The sequence below is a fragment of the Nipponia nippon genome, unplaced genomic scaffold, assembly GCF_047370975.1.
Source record: "Nipponia nippon isolate SJK-2023a ecotype South Korea unplaced genomic scaffold, ASM4737097v1 scaffold_3, whole genome shotgun sequence".
NCBI lineage: Eukaryota > Metazoa > Chordata > Aves > Pelecaniformes > Threskiornithidae > Nipponia > Nipponia nippon.
Window position 1 is genome coordinate 30,773,645 of NW_028262347.1, and position 16,573 is coordinate 30,790,217.

The window sequence follows — 16,573 nt, forward strand, 5'->3', positions numbered from 1 at the left end:
TGTGACAGGCTCCCCAGAGAAGTGGTCACGGCACCAAGCCCGTCAGAGTTCAAGGAGCGTCTGGATGATGCTCTTAGTCATGTGGTTTAGTTTTAGGTAGTCCTGTGAGGAGCAGGGAGTTGGACTCAATGATCCTTATGTTGTCCCAAAAACTTGGGTCCGTTACCCAGTGTGCATTGCCCAATTCACACACAGAGTCGAGGTATTTTCCTTTATTACATAAATGCGCAAATATGGGTGCATGGTACAAACCAGCACACCGTTGATGTAAGCTAACGATTATTTATACAATCATCTAATATATATTCATTGTCCTTTATTAAATGATTGGTTAAAATTCTTCGCCTGCCATGTAAATTACTACGCATGCTCACTACAATTCTCGAGACCTTTACTTCCTTAATCTTTTGGGTTGGTGGGTTTCTTGAGTGGGTGGTCCTCGAGTTGGTGATCGTGATCTCCCACTGCCGGAATTACCTTTCCCCTAAGTTCACTTAACTTTGGCAACACTAAGCAGTCCTTCACGGACCGTTAGTGAAGCAAACTATCATTCACTTTAGAGTTCTTTGTTTTAAGACATATATCCTGTTTCATGACGCCGTAGTATTTTTAGAATAAAAATGAGCAAGGTTAATCTTTACCAACATCACTTACAGGTCCCTTTCAACTTGAGATATTCTATGATTCTATTATTCTATATTTTACTTTTGTGTAATTTTATATAATTGTGTCATACAGCCATAATACGTGGTAATAAGTGGTACTAAGCAGTCACTTGTTAGAACGAAATGTTTATGCCCTTACCATAATAATGCAATGCAGGGGATTACAGTCAGGGTATGACAGGAGTGGGGGGAGGCACAAGATGACACTGGAATCCTCAGGGTTGTAAATGAGTCACCTGCAGTCAGTTAAAAATACACAGACCTGGGAGCTGGGGAAAGCCTGTTCTAGGGATAACAAAGAGGACAAAGAATTCCCATCACACTGAACCAAACCACCTTAGCACCGACAGAGGCAACAGAAGGGTGAGCATAATACCAGAGACAGAGAGGTGGATGTTAGGAAGTTTGTATAAGATTTTTAACTGTATTATACTGTGTTCAGTTTTGGGCCCCTCACTGCAAGAAGGACATTGAGGTGCTGGAGCGTGTCCAAAGAAGGGCAACGAAGCTGGTGAAGGGTCTGAAGCACAAGTCTTATGGGGAGCAGCTGAGGTAGCTGGGGTTGTTTAGTCTGGAGAAGAGGAGGCTGAGGGGAGACCTTATTGCTCTCTACAACTACCTGAAAGGAGGTTGTAGCGAGGTGGGGGTCGGTCTCTTCTCCCTAGTAACGAGTGATAGGACAACAGGAAATGGCCTCAAGCTGTGCCAGGGGAGGTTAGGTTGGATATTGGGAAAAACTTCTTCACCGAAAGGTTGGTCAAGCACTGGAACAGGCTGCCCAGGGAAGTGGTTGAGTCTCCATCCCTGGAGGTATTTGAAAGACGGATAGATGTGGTGCTCGAGGACATGGTATAGTGACGGACTTGGCAGTGATAGCTTAACTGTTGGACTCAATGATCTTAAGGGTCTTTTCCAACCTTAACGATTCAATGATTATTGAGATTTTTTTATTTCCTGTAATAGTACTGTTTTCTTGTGCTGTAATTATTAGATCTGGACTGATAATTCTTTCATTAGCCTGTCAAGATTTTACCTACACTGACAACAGACTCTTGACTTTGCAAATCATATTTGCTTCCTTTTTTCCTATGACAAGAATTTGAGGGTAATAACCGTTCCTTGAGGAAAGCCCACACAATGAAGTTGACTGTTGTAAGTTATTTATATATTTTCTGCCCTTCAAAGATTATGCCAGTTTCACTGACCAATGATAGGATTTCAGGAATAATTTTCTTGTGTTTCAATCCTTTTCTTTTTCCCCGATGGAGAGGTCACTACAGTTTTATGCTCTGCTGCCTGCCTGACCAACTGGAAGCAAAATCTAGTTTATTCTGACCAGGTGGTGTTTCAGTATGTATGAGGCATAACGTAAACAGCATGTGTTGGTCAAAAGAGTATCAGCACCAAGGAACAGAAATGTTTGCCCGAAGATCTTCATATGGTAACTTCCATACAGTGTCATAATCAACCCAACCAGGTTTTTTCTTTTTCTGTGTAAGCAAAGAGCACTGAACCACGGGTAAGTGCACAGGTACTAACATCAGTCAGGGAGTTTTGGCCTGTGCTCCTGCCAGTATTGGTTACCAGCCTTCAGCTGGGTCCCTGGGAACTCTGGCACAGGCAGGGTGGGATGTTTCTCCTCCCACAGCGAGCACCCTGTACGTGTCTACACCTGAGTGAGTTATCAAGATGCACTCAGTAGCAACTGAGGAGAAACAGGCTTTTCTTAAAATGTAATTGATCTGATTTCTTTGCAACACCCACCTGTGAATGAGATTAATCTTGTCCTAGAAGGGCCCTATGTCGCCTCCTTGACATACAGGAAATTTAGACAAATAGTTCATATATGGATAGCTACGTTATATATATATGGGTAGATAACCCCCACTGAATAAAAACTTGCATCTGAAAAAAAAACCCCACAAAAATGAGTGTGTAATCCTTTATCAGAAGACATTATCAGAGCCCAGAAGCTAGCAGGGGTTAGGTGCCTAGTCATGTAATAAAATGGAGATGTGTAATAATATACTACTGAGGATGCCACGATCGCTTTTTTCCCAGTACAACAGCAGGTTTAAGATTTATTGCCCTCTTTTGTGCCACACCATTCATTGCTGTCCTCGGTCCTCGAAGCCACAGCTGGATGATACGAAGTGTTTGTCTGCAATACCCATTTAAGCAATCAGGCTTCTTGATCTTGTGGCTCCAGTGCTCATCCCCTCTTTTCCCAGCACCTTTTCTGCACTCTCAGGCTGTCGGACCCAGCCCAATATTCTCCTCCAACGCACACCGCTTCAGAACAGGACACTCAACACCACTCAAACATTCGTTCCTTTACTATATGGAGGAAGATAAACAGGCCTTAAATACCCTACAGATACTTGTATCTGCAAATGTATGGTACTTGATTTTAATGCACAGCTGGTCTTGGGTATCTCCTATAGATTTTCCATGCTCTTAAAATGCAAAATGAAATTAAGCTAGGGGAAACTGAATTAAATGTGTTTTTAGCACAAAGCTTGCCGCAGTCTGCTGAGAGTCCTTTAAATGGATACTGTGGTACAAAAGTTTTATGGATTGCCAAGAACGCTTTAGTGGTACTCTCAGCCAAAAAGCAATTGAAGAGGTGGGTGAAAAGGGCATGCTTTTTCTTTATTTCAGCCACTGATGCATCAAAGCATGGAACAGCAAAATATTTTCAGTAGCTATTTGTTAGAGTTGAAAGCAAAATAAACTATTCTCTACTTCTAGGTAGCACTGTAACTGCAGTAGGAATCCTTATGAAAAAAAGAAGAAAAATAAAATGATGTGAACATTAGTAATGCATCATTTGCAGCTGGTAACTTTAGTGTTGGCTTTGATAAATATAATTTTATCTACAAATAAATGAAGAATAAGAGAATGGGTATTTCCTGCTAGTTGTTTAGCACACGCATCATTTCAAAATGAAGAAAACTGCTGATAAGCCATCATCTGATCTCGAAAGGTTTACAGCAAAAGTCTTTAATCAGAGAAGAGTTTCAGCTCAGGAGTTTCCAAGGGAAATATTTCATATCATCAGCTCTGAATGCACGGAAACATCGAGGCACATTCCTGTAAGATGTTTCCCTAACGTCACAAATGAAAGTATAATATCGTGTTTCGCAGCAATATTTTTGAACATTTTGTGAAGATTTCCCAGTTAAAATATTTACATTATGGGTGATGAAAATGAAGATGGTGGATATCAGCAGCTGAATACTGTATTTATTCCTGCACAATGCACTTGAAAGGCTTGTTGTAGAATCTTACAGTGAGCACGCAACTCAAATGTGTTAAAGAAATAATGCATTAAGTAAAGGGTAATCAGCAACAAAGCGTTAGTAAGAATTATTTGACTGTAAAGGTAATGCTTATTTAAAAACGTGTCAAGGGAAAACAAAAAATGAAATAGGGTAACAATCACTGGTTTACACTAGGTAACAAATATGTTGGCATCACGTTATTTCAGCAAATAAAAGCACACTAAAGCTAACTCTGTTTTTTGGGAAAATGTTGTTTTAAGTATTAAAAGCTGTAAGCATTGCTGAAAGGTTCAGATTTGACAAGAGGCTGGGGATGTTGTGTTTGGAATAGTGTGTAACAAAATTCTATAGATTATGTACACATAATTCAAGAGCCTTGTACTAAAAAATGGTCTTAGAGCATGTATTCCAATTCAGTTCATTAATAAGTATTCTATGGTATTGTCTTCTGAGATAGTTGATTCCTATCTCAAAAACTATGGAAAGAATATTTTACCTTGGTAAAAAGACGTGGTCAGACTACAGACAAGTATACATTCATACTTTCACAGCTGAGCTTCAAAGTCAAGATAAGTTTAATTATAAAAAAATTTATATTTGAACTTAAACGTAACATTTTAATAATAAATGACAAATAACTGACTGCCATGGTCAGACAGAGGTGTCATCTTAAATAGTTTCTGACAGTGGCCTGACTAGTAGCAGTATCTCCCAAGATCCACGTTAGGCACTCCCTGAGCCAGAGGTAGTTTCTATATGTGCGTAATAACCCTTAATGGGTTTCTCTGCCATGAACTTGCCCATCAACTCTTGAAGGTATATGAACTATCTGCGAAAACCTCTTGCTTCAGACTATACCGGCACTTGCACTTTTTATGGCAGCTGACAAAAACAACCGAACACTCTCAACTGTGAAATCGCAAACCCTAATGTATCCATTTGCAACAGACAGGAAGAATCAGCCTCCATTCTTGAACACAGGCTTGGAAGTACAACGCAGCCAGTTGTGACGCGCAGCAGGCGTGGCTCCCATCAGTCCAGGTGAAATCTGGTACACACTATGAAAATCATCAGCTGAACAAGAAACCTGCGTATTTCTGGGTAGATTACAATACATGCAGCTTACGCAACTTATTTATAGTGAAATATTATGTAAAAATTCCAGTATTACACATTATTATTCAAAGCCGCTTATTTTTATCCGATTGCAAAAAACGGCCACAAAGGTGGAGCCCTTGTGCAGTTGGATCTCCATCATCACTGAAGGAAATCACGGCTGCTGCAATCCAACGGCCTCAAGTTTTCGGGGACTCTTGACACAATCTGCAAACGCAGAGACTTGTACGTGACGATCAGACCAAGCACGTTATTTTTCGTTAAGGGCCTAGTCTGCTCCGTCTGCACACGGCAGGCCTGTCAGGCCGTACGGACAGTGGAGCACCGCACCCAGCACGCTCGGCGCACGGCCGCGGCAGCCGGGTACCCCTCACACCGCGCCGGGAGCTGTGCCGCACGGTCACCGCCCGGCCGCCGCGCCAGGGCCGCTGCCGGGCCGCCGTTCCGGGGGAGCGCGGCGGCCCTGCCCCGACGGGGCCCGCAGCCTCCTCACGCCGCGCCCAGCGCCGCCGCAGCCGTTAGCCCACGTGACCGCGAGCGGCTGGCGCGCGGCGGACGCGCTACCGGCCCGCCCCTCGCCGCAGGGAGGAAGGGGTAAGCGGGCAGCAGCGGCGGGCGGGCGGGGCGACGGAAGCCGGGCGGGCTCAGAGCGCGGAGAGCCGGGACGGGGAGCGCGTGGCGGGGCGAGGACGTGGCGGGGGAAGCGGAGGGGGAAGCTTCGCCGTGGAGGAGGGAGCGGGGACGGGCCTGAGGGGAGGGGGCGGGGGGGGGGGGGGAACGGGACGCATGCCGCCGGGCAGGCCCGGCCGCGAGCCCGCCCCCGCCCCCGCGCGCGCCAGGCGCTCGGTGCCGCCCCTCTGTCCCGCCCCTCCCTCCGCCCGCGCGAGCCGGGGGCGGCCGTTGGGGGTGTGCCCGTCCCTCGGGGGAGGGGCGTGCGGGGCCGAGAGCCGCGAAGGGGCGCAGGGGACCCCGCCCCGGCAGCCGCCTCCCCGCTGGTTGCAGGGGCGCTCCCCTCTCGGAGGCGAGGCGGGCGGTGCGGCCGCAGGAGCCGCCGGGTGGATGATGATACTCGCGGACGTGTGGCGTCATGACGGGAGGGCGGTGGCAGCGGGCGCGGTGGCCGGGCACGGGCCTGCTGGGCGCGCGGCCTGGCGGCTGCGCGGGGCAAGCACCGGCCGCCGCGGGTCCCTCAGCCGCTCCTGAGGGCCTGCCGTGCCGCGGTCTCGTGTCGGATTCCTCCCGTGTCCTTTCCTCCGAGATACTCATTCGCAGTGGGGAGGGACTGGATTAAAAAGAAGTGGCAAAGCTAATGGTGTGAAGCACTGTTCTTCTCTCTGTGTTCTGACTGTTAGTGATGGTAGGGGGAGGACTCGTGGCCACGCCGCAGGGTAGCAGTGAAGCAACGTGAACAGCGTTTGCTTGTGTGGGAGGGAACGGGGGCCTGAACGTGACTTGGGGGTTGTGCTCCTCCGTTTACTTGCATTTTGTCTGCAACTGAGACTTCTGCTGTGCTCTCTTCTTGGTCCTGGACTGGATGCAATTCTTATTTAACATATTTTCCTGTTTTTATTAAATTTCTACCTGATCTTGTATTTGTCCTATGAGGACTACAGTTAATGGCAGTTCTCTAGTATCCTGATGGAGTGGCCATCCTGTTACCCTACATCCTGGACATCTGAGAGATAAATTATTATTTTGGTTTATAATGATATAACTTATCTTAAAGTGGCTGCTTTTCCATGTCTGGTACTTCAACCTGTTCTCGGTTTAATGCTTCTCTGTATAAAGGGTGCAATGCTTGAAGCTGAAGAGATTCAGCCAGTTCCTAGACATGTCTCTGTGGTGTTCTTATCTTTTTTAAGGAAAATTAATTTTTTTGGAAGTCAATGAAAAGCTTAGATAGAAAAACTGCAGCTGAATACCAAGTAGGCTCTAACCGCGTAGTATCTTTTAATTAGCCAGTATTCCATTGTGATTTTTTTTTTTTGTATCATATCATTGCTGTTCCATTGAACTGGAATTAACTGAGTACATTGAGATACCAAAAAAGGAGAGAGGTGGTCTAGGAAAGCTGCTTTACATATCTCTAGGTAACTTTCTTGTACCAGCACATATTTATTTTCTTTTTCTTCCAAAAAGCATACATCACACACACTTGTTCATTTTTCAGTTAGGAAGAAAATAGCAATTATTTGTCAACAGAATATGCTTGGAAGACAAAACCTCTCGGGGATTTTCAGGTTAAATGAAATAATTTCTCTAGAAGACTTTTAAATTAGACTTGTGTTTTCCAATATGCAGCTTTGTAGCTCAATCCACCTGCATTTTGTAAAAAATGTAACACTTTAAACTACTGTGATTGGGAGATTTCTAGGAGTCTTTCATTTCTTTTACTTTTAAAATTACAGATTCTTCTGTGTAACGTGTGTTTGGTTACTGAAATACTCTCCTGTAATTGATGGGAAATAACTATATACATGGTATAGTAGTGGGTGGTATCCAGATCCATGAGAAAAATATTTAAATCATGCTGAACAATAATTAAGATTCAAATGGCTTCACAGTCACAGTTGGAATTTTGTATTGAGATCTTTATAAGTTGACCAGTGTGCCACAGATTCCAACTGCTTCTGGAATACCTGGTTCCTGATGCTTTGATTTTAGTTCAACAGGACATTATAATTTTAAAACAATGACTCTATATGCCACATGATCTGCACCGCATGATTTTAAGATCCTTCTGGACCAATTAAATTTAGTTGCAGTTCTAATTAGTGGCCAAAACATGCAATTTTTCTATTAATTGATAAAAAATTTTTGGAGGTTTCTCATCCTCATTGAAGTCTTGGCAAGAATAAATAAATCCTAGTTCCTATGCATTAGAATTCTTTCTGTTAAAAATAAATTTATTTTGACACTTGAAAATGAGTGATTGAAATTCTAGAACCAAGTTAGCTGAAAAATGTATATTTTAGTGTTCATATTGTATAAATTATAAAGCTTGGACAAGCTGAAACCAAAAAGTTTTAGTTATAAATCTAAAACCAGTATCAGTCAGCGCAGAACGAACATTTGTAGTTTTACAGAAATCTTTCTCTTGCTTTTCAACTGAAATTATTTAGTCTTTAAAATTGAGAAATATAATTGTGTTCATATACTAGGGAAAAACATTAATTGTAATTGCCTGGAGTGTACGCTGCAAGTCCTGAACTGCTGGAGAAACCAGATACTGACTTGCATAAATAGTGTGCTGCTGCTCTCTGTCAAAATGATTTTGTACTTTTAACTGGTGTGTTCCTGAACTACTAGAGTCTTAGATACAAAGGGGAACGGCCCCATGGATAATCTGTCTCTTGCTTTTTGAAAAAGTTACCAATTTATGCCAGAAATTAATCAGCAAATACTAAAATAACTTTTTGCTTTTCTAATGTAGCTATAGATGCTCTAACTGTTCGTTTTCCAATAAAATTATTAATTATGTATTCCTCAGAGTATTTGGGTTTAGTTGTTTTGAGTTGTTAAACCGAGACATTTATACGGCAGTTGAGACGTTGTCACAAATCCGAGGCTCAAAATCAATATGGTGGTGAATGGTTATTAGAGAGTACACTAGGTACGCTCTTAGAAAGTCCCACAGTGACCTCTAATGTTCAAGGATAAAACCTGAGTTGTTAAAATAAAGGCGGTGGTTTTCGAAGGCAGAATTTTAGGTATTAGTTTGTACATTCAGTTTATTAATATGCCACAGATAGTAGATAGTAAGCAGTTGGTTCATCAGGTCTTAATGCTAGGATTCATGGGAATATTATGTTGGAGAGTCAGTTCTAATTCCCCACACAAAGCCTTTACAGTAGTTGTAGGAGAACCAGTTACTTTCGTAAAGTACATTCAAAATGGAAAATACCTTTCAAGTATTGAATACGTTCTCTCTATTCTTTCTTTTGGAATTATTTATTCATACCATAATAAATATTATTGTCAGTTATTATTCTGTCCTTATATACTCAATACATACTTGAATTCTTGAAAGATTCGTAGCTGCAAAGCTTGTTTCTTGTATTTGCTCATTTGATTTTTCCGTTAGGCTAGAAGAAACTTCCCTGTTCTGTACTAAACTTACTTGTTCTTAATCCAAATGCAAAAACTTCTAGAAGAGTTCGTTTCTGGCAATATTCGTGTTTTCAGTTGAATACTGTTATTCTTAGGCCGCTTATTCGATGTTATATGAATACTTAACATGATATATTTTGGTTAAAACTGAATACTCCCTTTTTTTGTTGTTTTTGCCTAAGTTTGATTCTGGATAACCACAACCATCATGACAGTTTCATGGCACTTGAAAGAATCCAGAGTGTTGACTAGATAAATGTGCAAATGAATTGAAAATCAAAGGTTATGCTATTGTTTACTGTAAATATAATTTACAAATTTAGTGAGTTTGGAGACACCACCTCATTTATGCAGTCTGCTCGAGACCAAAACATAACAGCAGCTGGTAGTTGTTTGCAAAGGGCACTTCAAATCAGTTTATAAAATTAACTTACTTTGCATGTGTTGAATCTTTAAGCTGAAAGGCAACACAGAACTTTCAGTTGCAAGAAGCTAAATACGTGTTATGTTGTTCACTTGTGTTCCAAAATTGATGTAATTTAGTACTTTCCTTTATGTTCAGTATATGTGAATGATTATTAGTTTCTTTGAAGATACAGAAACATGAGTAAAAGCAATTATTTTATCTTTTATGTTAGAACAACTGGTACTCTGCCAGTCATCTGTGGGATAATACTTGAAGACTTTGCATTACATCTAAAGTTTAACTGCTCTGAAAAGATCTAATTTATAACAATTACTGATCTTTTTTTGTATCGCAATACCCATAGAAAAGTGGTCATATTACTGTTCTTTTTCTTGGTTGCTTACGTGCATGAAACAAAATCCTGAATAACTTGTCAGAACTGAGGGGTGACTGATTTTTCTCCACTCTGAACTAGTTGTTACTTTAATTGCCGAGAGTACCTTTCGTCTACAGTTACATTTTCTTCTGCTTTTGCTTTGTATTTTGAGAGTGAAATGTTTTGTTTGGAAATACACAGTTATCCATGGCGGTAAGATTCATGTCCTTGAGACGTGAAATTAATTGGTAAGAATAAGCAATATGAATTTCTTCCCAGCGCAACCAACTTGTGGATTGAGCCTTTGTATGTGGGATAGATCCCAGTAATGGGATGTAGTAATATTAGCTTAAAAGAAGTATCAGTTCCACATTAAACTGTTTTTTGGGTTTTTTTTGGTCCCCCCCCCCCCCCCCCCCAGTAATAATTCTGTGACAGATTAGGTTGCTGATTGTTGTGGTTTAAGCTTTTTTGTTTTGATGTGTTTTGTAAGCTGAAGGTTCACTGTGATGATCTATTTTTGTCTGCTTCTGGGAACTTCTATGCATGTTATAGCTCTGAGAAGATTACAAAACTGGACTTTTATTGTTGCTGTTCTGTGTTGTGGTATACTGGAAAAAATTCTGCATATTTCATAGTGATGGGAGCTATTGCATGGAAATCGTAATTGTTTTAATTCAAACTAGGGCATAAGGAAATGGTATATAATGGAGTTGAGGCTAACAAAATCTGCTGCTTTATATTTGGAACAAGTAAAACATCTAGGTATCAGGACAAAATGACTAACCTAGGAGAAACAGAACAGCAGAGCATACATGCGTAGCTACTGAAAATGCTGATTAGGTTAGGATTTGCTGCTTCAGTAATACAACAGTCATTTCCATGATCTGTGGCATTTCCATGATCTGTGGCATTTCCAAACTTGTAATAGAGCAGTATTCTTTAATGATCGTGTGCCAGGGAGTACAGGGACATAAATATGATGGAGGAATATTGTGAGGAAAATGTGTGTGGAGGATGTAAATACATTAATGGAATAGAAATTTCACCACTACGATGGAATAATACCAGGATGGACTTGTGTTTAGTGAAGGGTAAATGAGAGCTCCTCCTGGAACTGGACAGTATTTTTAAATGAAAACAGACTAGTCTATTTTGATTCTTCTGTGACAGTCATTACCATCATATCTATGTGCATCAGCCTGTACTTGGATAAATTTATATGAATTATATTAGCCTACTAAAAAGTCTGCATAGTTGCACGCTTACAAAAAATTAATGTAAAAGTTATTGAAATAAGGGTCAGGCTGCACGGAAGTACTTCTCTCTGGTCTTGTATCATGAAAGATTGTTGAAAAGGCACATGTAAAAAAGATCACGCAAATCCTTGTACTGAGCAGCATCTTGTTCATCACGGTTGTTAGACCAGGTATAACCTTCTCTTCAAGTTATACCAGTCTTATTTAAAACAAAAGCTTTTGTGCTTCATTTTATATTTCATAGCATGCAACAGGATTGGGCTCATTCATGTGTTTTGGTATTTTCTGTTCTGAAAGTCTTCCTTGTTTTCAAACCATATATACCCGAGTTCTAGTGTGATGCCATTGATTTATGGAAAAATGCATATTGCCATTGACAGATAAGTTGGTTATTTACGGAACTGTATATAGTATAGTTGCAAATTTCTGAACTAGATCAAATAGGTCATTTCAAACTAACATAGCAGTCTTGGTTGGGCAATTGTTTTGCATATAGGTTGTAATTCCCTCCTTCCTGTTCCCTCACATGCCTTCTTGTAGAAGCACATCAGGGGCCGTTTTATTTCCTTTGTGGATGACTGCTAATGCCTTGTTTTTACAGCCTTTTTTCCTATCATACTTCTGTGGGTAATTTTTAAGTACCTAGATTTGCAAATATATTGTAACCTGGGGCTTTCTGAATGTTACTTGATGAGTTTCTGCAGGCTGTTTGATAAACAGTGTCTTCTAATGTGCAGGCAAGTGTAAGAAAAAATAAACATTTTATACATGGAGAGCTATCTAAATAGCATCTCTGCTCCATATGTTGTAGTACCCACGAGAGGCTCATTATAATCCCCGGACCTTTTGTGCACCAAATACTTCAGTCCAGATAATGCTGTGCTCCATCTGCCTTAATCTCTGAGCTGCACAATGTGAAATTCTTAATGCTTTGACCTGCTATATGCTAACATTTTTGATCTTGGATTTTTCTTGTCCATGTTGCCATTTCAGACAAGTTTTCAAGGTTGTTGCTTTGAAGTTTGTCAGTTCTACTGAATTATTCTCTCTGCTTTTTTTTCCTGAACCAAGGATAATTTATAAATGCCAATAAGTGTATGCATCTCTAAATTATTTTTACTATGTTGTATGTGTTTGATTTTGCTGCGCCATCTTTTAAGTGTTGTCATTTGTTGATTTTATTCAAGGTGTCACTGACTGGGCAGAGATCCAGAAATATGTGGTGGTGAATTTTTTTTTTTTTTTCCAGCAAAGAATCCTTTGCTTGCTCCACTGACATAGATTTAAACCTGCTGTATATTTAGCCAGCAGCATAAAACAGGCATAGCACTGGTTTCAGAATTTTACTCTGGAAATCTGATGCTCTTAAAATCTACAGATACTTCAGAAATCTTTTAAATTTTATATACCAGGGAGTTCCACTCACTATCATTAAACATTGATACTTCACAGAGATCTTATTTTTAGAAAGCACTTGAACCAGCTGTTACATACTGATTTATTACTTGGATGAATTTACAATTTTTAAGTAGTATATCTGATTACCATCTTTTATTGTTTATATATTAGGAAATCGTGATATGTCTTTCAGACTTGTTAGTATATCTTTATATACCTAAGAAATTATTAGCTTCTTGTTCTTAACATTTTTGTTGGCTGTTACTAGCCAACGTTTCTTCAGATCTGTATAATTAGATTTAAAGCTGTACAATGTTGACTGTCCATTCTGGAGGGTATATTCTTCTTTAAAAACTAAGTAAAACATAATTTAAAGGAGCATTAGAAGTAACTTTGTAACCTCAGATTCTAAAAATAAAGTAGATTAGAGACTTGGAAATACTTAGTTTCAACCTTGCTAAAATTTGTAATTCACTTCGAACATTGGACATCAAAATTTTTCTATATAAATGATAGGCACATGTGAGATTTATGCATTTTTAATGAACCAATTCATTAATTTTATATAGAAAAATGTAAATATAAAGTAATAGATATATATCTATAATATAAATATAAAAAATATAAACTAGAAAAATTCTATATTATAAATATAAAATTTCTCTGTAATATAGAGGAAAATGTATCAAATTGAAATATTAGAAAGCTATGCCCATATTTCCTTCAGTAATTTTCATAATTTTTCTCAAACTGAATGTGTTTTCTAAGAAAACAGTTAATTAGAGCACATTGAGGTTATAAAATATGTCTAAGAGCAGAATATTATCTCCAGGAGTGGTAGCTATGTAATCTTTTCTTTATTTTTAAACAAATACTCCAACCAGAAAGTTATTTGTTTTTTAAAAAAGATGGTAAGGATCTTTGTTGTGTCTACCGTTTACTACCGTAAATTCTTTCTTGTGACTGCTGTAAATGCTTATCGTTACTTTTTTCCCTTCTTTCCTCCTAAGACCTCCTAAGTATAAGAAAAGAAATCACTGCACATTTTAATCAAACTGTATTTATCAGTTGAGGATTTTCCATTCACGTGTACAGTTACTGGTAGAAGATAGTGCTGCAAACTGTCTTTCTGCTGCCTGCATTCAAGCTCTTCCCCTGTGGCAATGCAAGACAACTTGAAGCCCCTCTTCCTGAAAGAGTGATGTGTAACCTTCCATCTACTGGCAGTTGGATGATGAACTGTTGTGTCAGCAGTTGCATGGCAACTCTGCATGTGCATATACTTATCCTATGGTAAATGCTTGTCTGTGTTTTTTGGAGGGGAAAGTTTATGAAATAGACCTGGCAAAAATGTTCATACCATTGAATGAAATATTGACGTGTAGTAACTTCTTACCCTTGTGTTAAAAATGTTTTTTTATATGGAAGGACTTCAGGTTAAAGACGGATTTCTTTTTAAGTAGTTCTTCTCAAACTGTTTAAAATGTGTGTGCATATGTTTGCTATCTTTTGGGAAGAAGGGCTTCTAGAGTAGAGTAATCTCCAGGCCTGCTCAGTTTGTGTCCTGGGGAAAAGCTGTCCCTTACTGTGGGAGGTGGGGAACCAGGAAGCTTTCAGAGTGTAGTGTGTGACTGGAAATGAAGGATTCATCTTGGTGTGGATGGAAGATAAAACCAGTGGTTTGATCAATTGCTTAGTGAAGGAAGGAAGGAAAATTCAGGGCAAGTAGAGAAGTCCTTCAGCCCAACAGCTGTTGTTGGCTTTGGTGGCTTTGCAAATCGATTGCTTGTAGGGGTGCTGTTGGTGTTTTTCCCCTCATCTTTATTCATATTGTGCCTTGTAATACTGCATGTGTCCAAAACCACAGAAGTAGGACCTGAACTCCCAGCTTTGTCCGCAGCCACGTAATGCTCCTGGTGTTGCCTTGGTCAAGTGATGTATGGAGAATGTAGCATTTTGTCTTAACTGTTTTAATCTGTCTGCTAGATTCTGTGTCACTATTAATTAGCTGGTAGTGTCCAGGAGCATATGGTTCGTCTCCTGTGGATTGTCTGACCAATTACTTTTCTTCAGATATGAGATTTTTCTGTAGATACCAGCATGGGGCTTTTGCAAGAAGTTTATAACAAGATCTGTCAATGGATTTCATGGAAGGGATGGGCTGAACATTCATGCTTCATTATTAAGGAAAAATAGGTTTTACCATGAGGAATTTAAGGAGTAAGTAAATTCATCTGATTTCTTAAAGTTTTTTAAAAAAATTTCCTAAATCAGTCATATTGTGATACATCTGTCAGGCAATGTCTTTCAGCTCAAAGAGTGACTGTAGAGAACTTGTTGGATATGTTTGTGGGCAAGGTCTCAAAATTGTGTTTTCAAGCTGACGTTGGTGTTAGAGTGGAGGAGGTCTGAGATATGCCAGACCTTAGAGCAGAGGTGTAGAATTCCAGCCAGAAAACTCGAGAGGTGAAGTTCAGAATCAGCGCATTGAGAGAAGGGTGTTAAGGTTTATAAAATGGTACAGTTTGTTAAACAGTAGACAAACCCCTGATTTTTAGAGATTCTATTTTTATGTGGAATAAAAGGTAAATCTGTGCTGACTGAGGCAATAGTCTTGTTTGGTAGACTGGTTCTAATAAACAGTTCTTGAACCATACGCTGAAAGTAAAATGTTTTAACATTTGTCTTGAATTGACAAGGTTTTTGTTCTGTTTCACAACCTATTTCAGATTCTTTGTGAAAGCTGTTGGTGCAAATTGAAAATATTTTCAAGAAATGTGTAGAAAGAAAATATGAATAAATTACAAGCATTAAGTACACTTAGTCTTTTTACTAGTTAAACTTCTGTTATGAGCAAGAGTTCTAGATTATGGTGAAGTATTTCCACTTAAAAAAAAAAAAGTAAAATAGATTTAAAACCTTGTGAAGGTGAATGTCAGAAGTAGTAGTAAAGGTGTTGCTGTCTTTTAGAAGTCGGATCTTGTCATTGCAAAGCTATTAATATCTATAAAGAATTTTAGTGAAGAATATGCTGATGGCTTACTTTGTAGAACTGTATTTCCTCTCCTAAGTGTAATCCTTTATGGAATTAAGTAGCCATATCTATGAAGGAAATACTGCTTTCAGTACTATTTCATCAGAGTGATTTGAATTTGTATTTTGCATACAATTAGTTCATTACTTCCATATTTCTGAAAATGCAACAGAAAAAAATTATTTCACAATAGTGAAATTCTAAATATTCTGTTTGTAAGAGGATTGAACAAAACTGCATGTATTTATGTTTTCTATTATTTTGATTGAAAAATAATGCTGTGTTCTTGAATATAAATACACTGAAAGACTCAAAAGTTCAGGACACAGTCTGTTTTCTCCTTCTGTTACTGTCTGTTGGAGTTAGGATGTGATAGAGCGAGCAGGGACTCCACAAACTGATCTTGTGTGGGGTCTACCAGGGATTCATTAGGTGGAAACAACAGTTTAAATTGGATTTTCCAATAGGGGAAGGACAGCATTTCTTACAATGAAACTGCAGTTACATAAAAGTCTTGTACCTTTGCAGCAGTACCTGAGTACTCAGCTTGCTTTTCAGAGGTATAACTAATACGATCAAACAACTTGTGTTTCAGCGTACTTTGTAGGTATTTTTCGAGAATGTTCAGTGGTTCAGGGCTAAATACATAGATGGGAGATAGCATAATAAATGGTGAGTTGGAGTGAAATAGTCCCATGTGTCATTACTTAGCTGCCCAGCCTGCCAATATGCTTTTAACTTTCTGATCTAGTAGTGAACAAGGAGTCGTTGTGTTACTGTGTCCCCCTATGATACAGGTGAAAATTTGAATTGATTTTACGTGTTTGCAGTTACCACAAGTGTGGAAATGATGCATTTGTGCATTTTGATGTGTGAAAATATTTAATAAAGAAATGGTAATGTGTTGCAAATAGTCAGCTTTTCT

At 39.4% G+C, this 16,573-nt stretch overlaps 1 protein-coding gene across 4 annotated transcripts in view; it reads left to right on the forward strand.

Annotated features, from left to right (window-relative positions):
* Positions 1 to 969: 969 nt before the first annotated feature.
* The window catches only part of IMMP2L (inner mitochondrial membrane peptidase subunit 2), a 480,274-nt gene continuing 464,670 nt past the window's right edge, over positions 970 to 16,573 (forward strand). Inside the window, exon 1 of one of the 4 annotated variants that reach the window (XM_087766618.1) lies at positions 970 to 1,028. Coding sequence is in view for 2 of the 4 variants with exons in the window: in XM_087766619.1 (XP_087622745.1) it covers positions 6,375 to 6,377 (3 nt within the window). In the remaining 2 variants the exon portion in view is untranslated. Of the gene's footprint in view, positions 1,029 to 5,522; positions 5,660 to 5,996; positions 6,378 to 16,573 lie in introns of those variants that run through there. The other 3 variants (XM_087766617.1, XM_087766619.1, XM_087766616.1) reach the window with 3 other exon arrangements.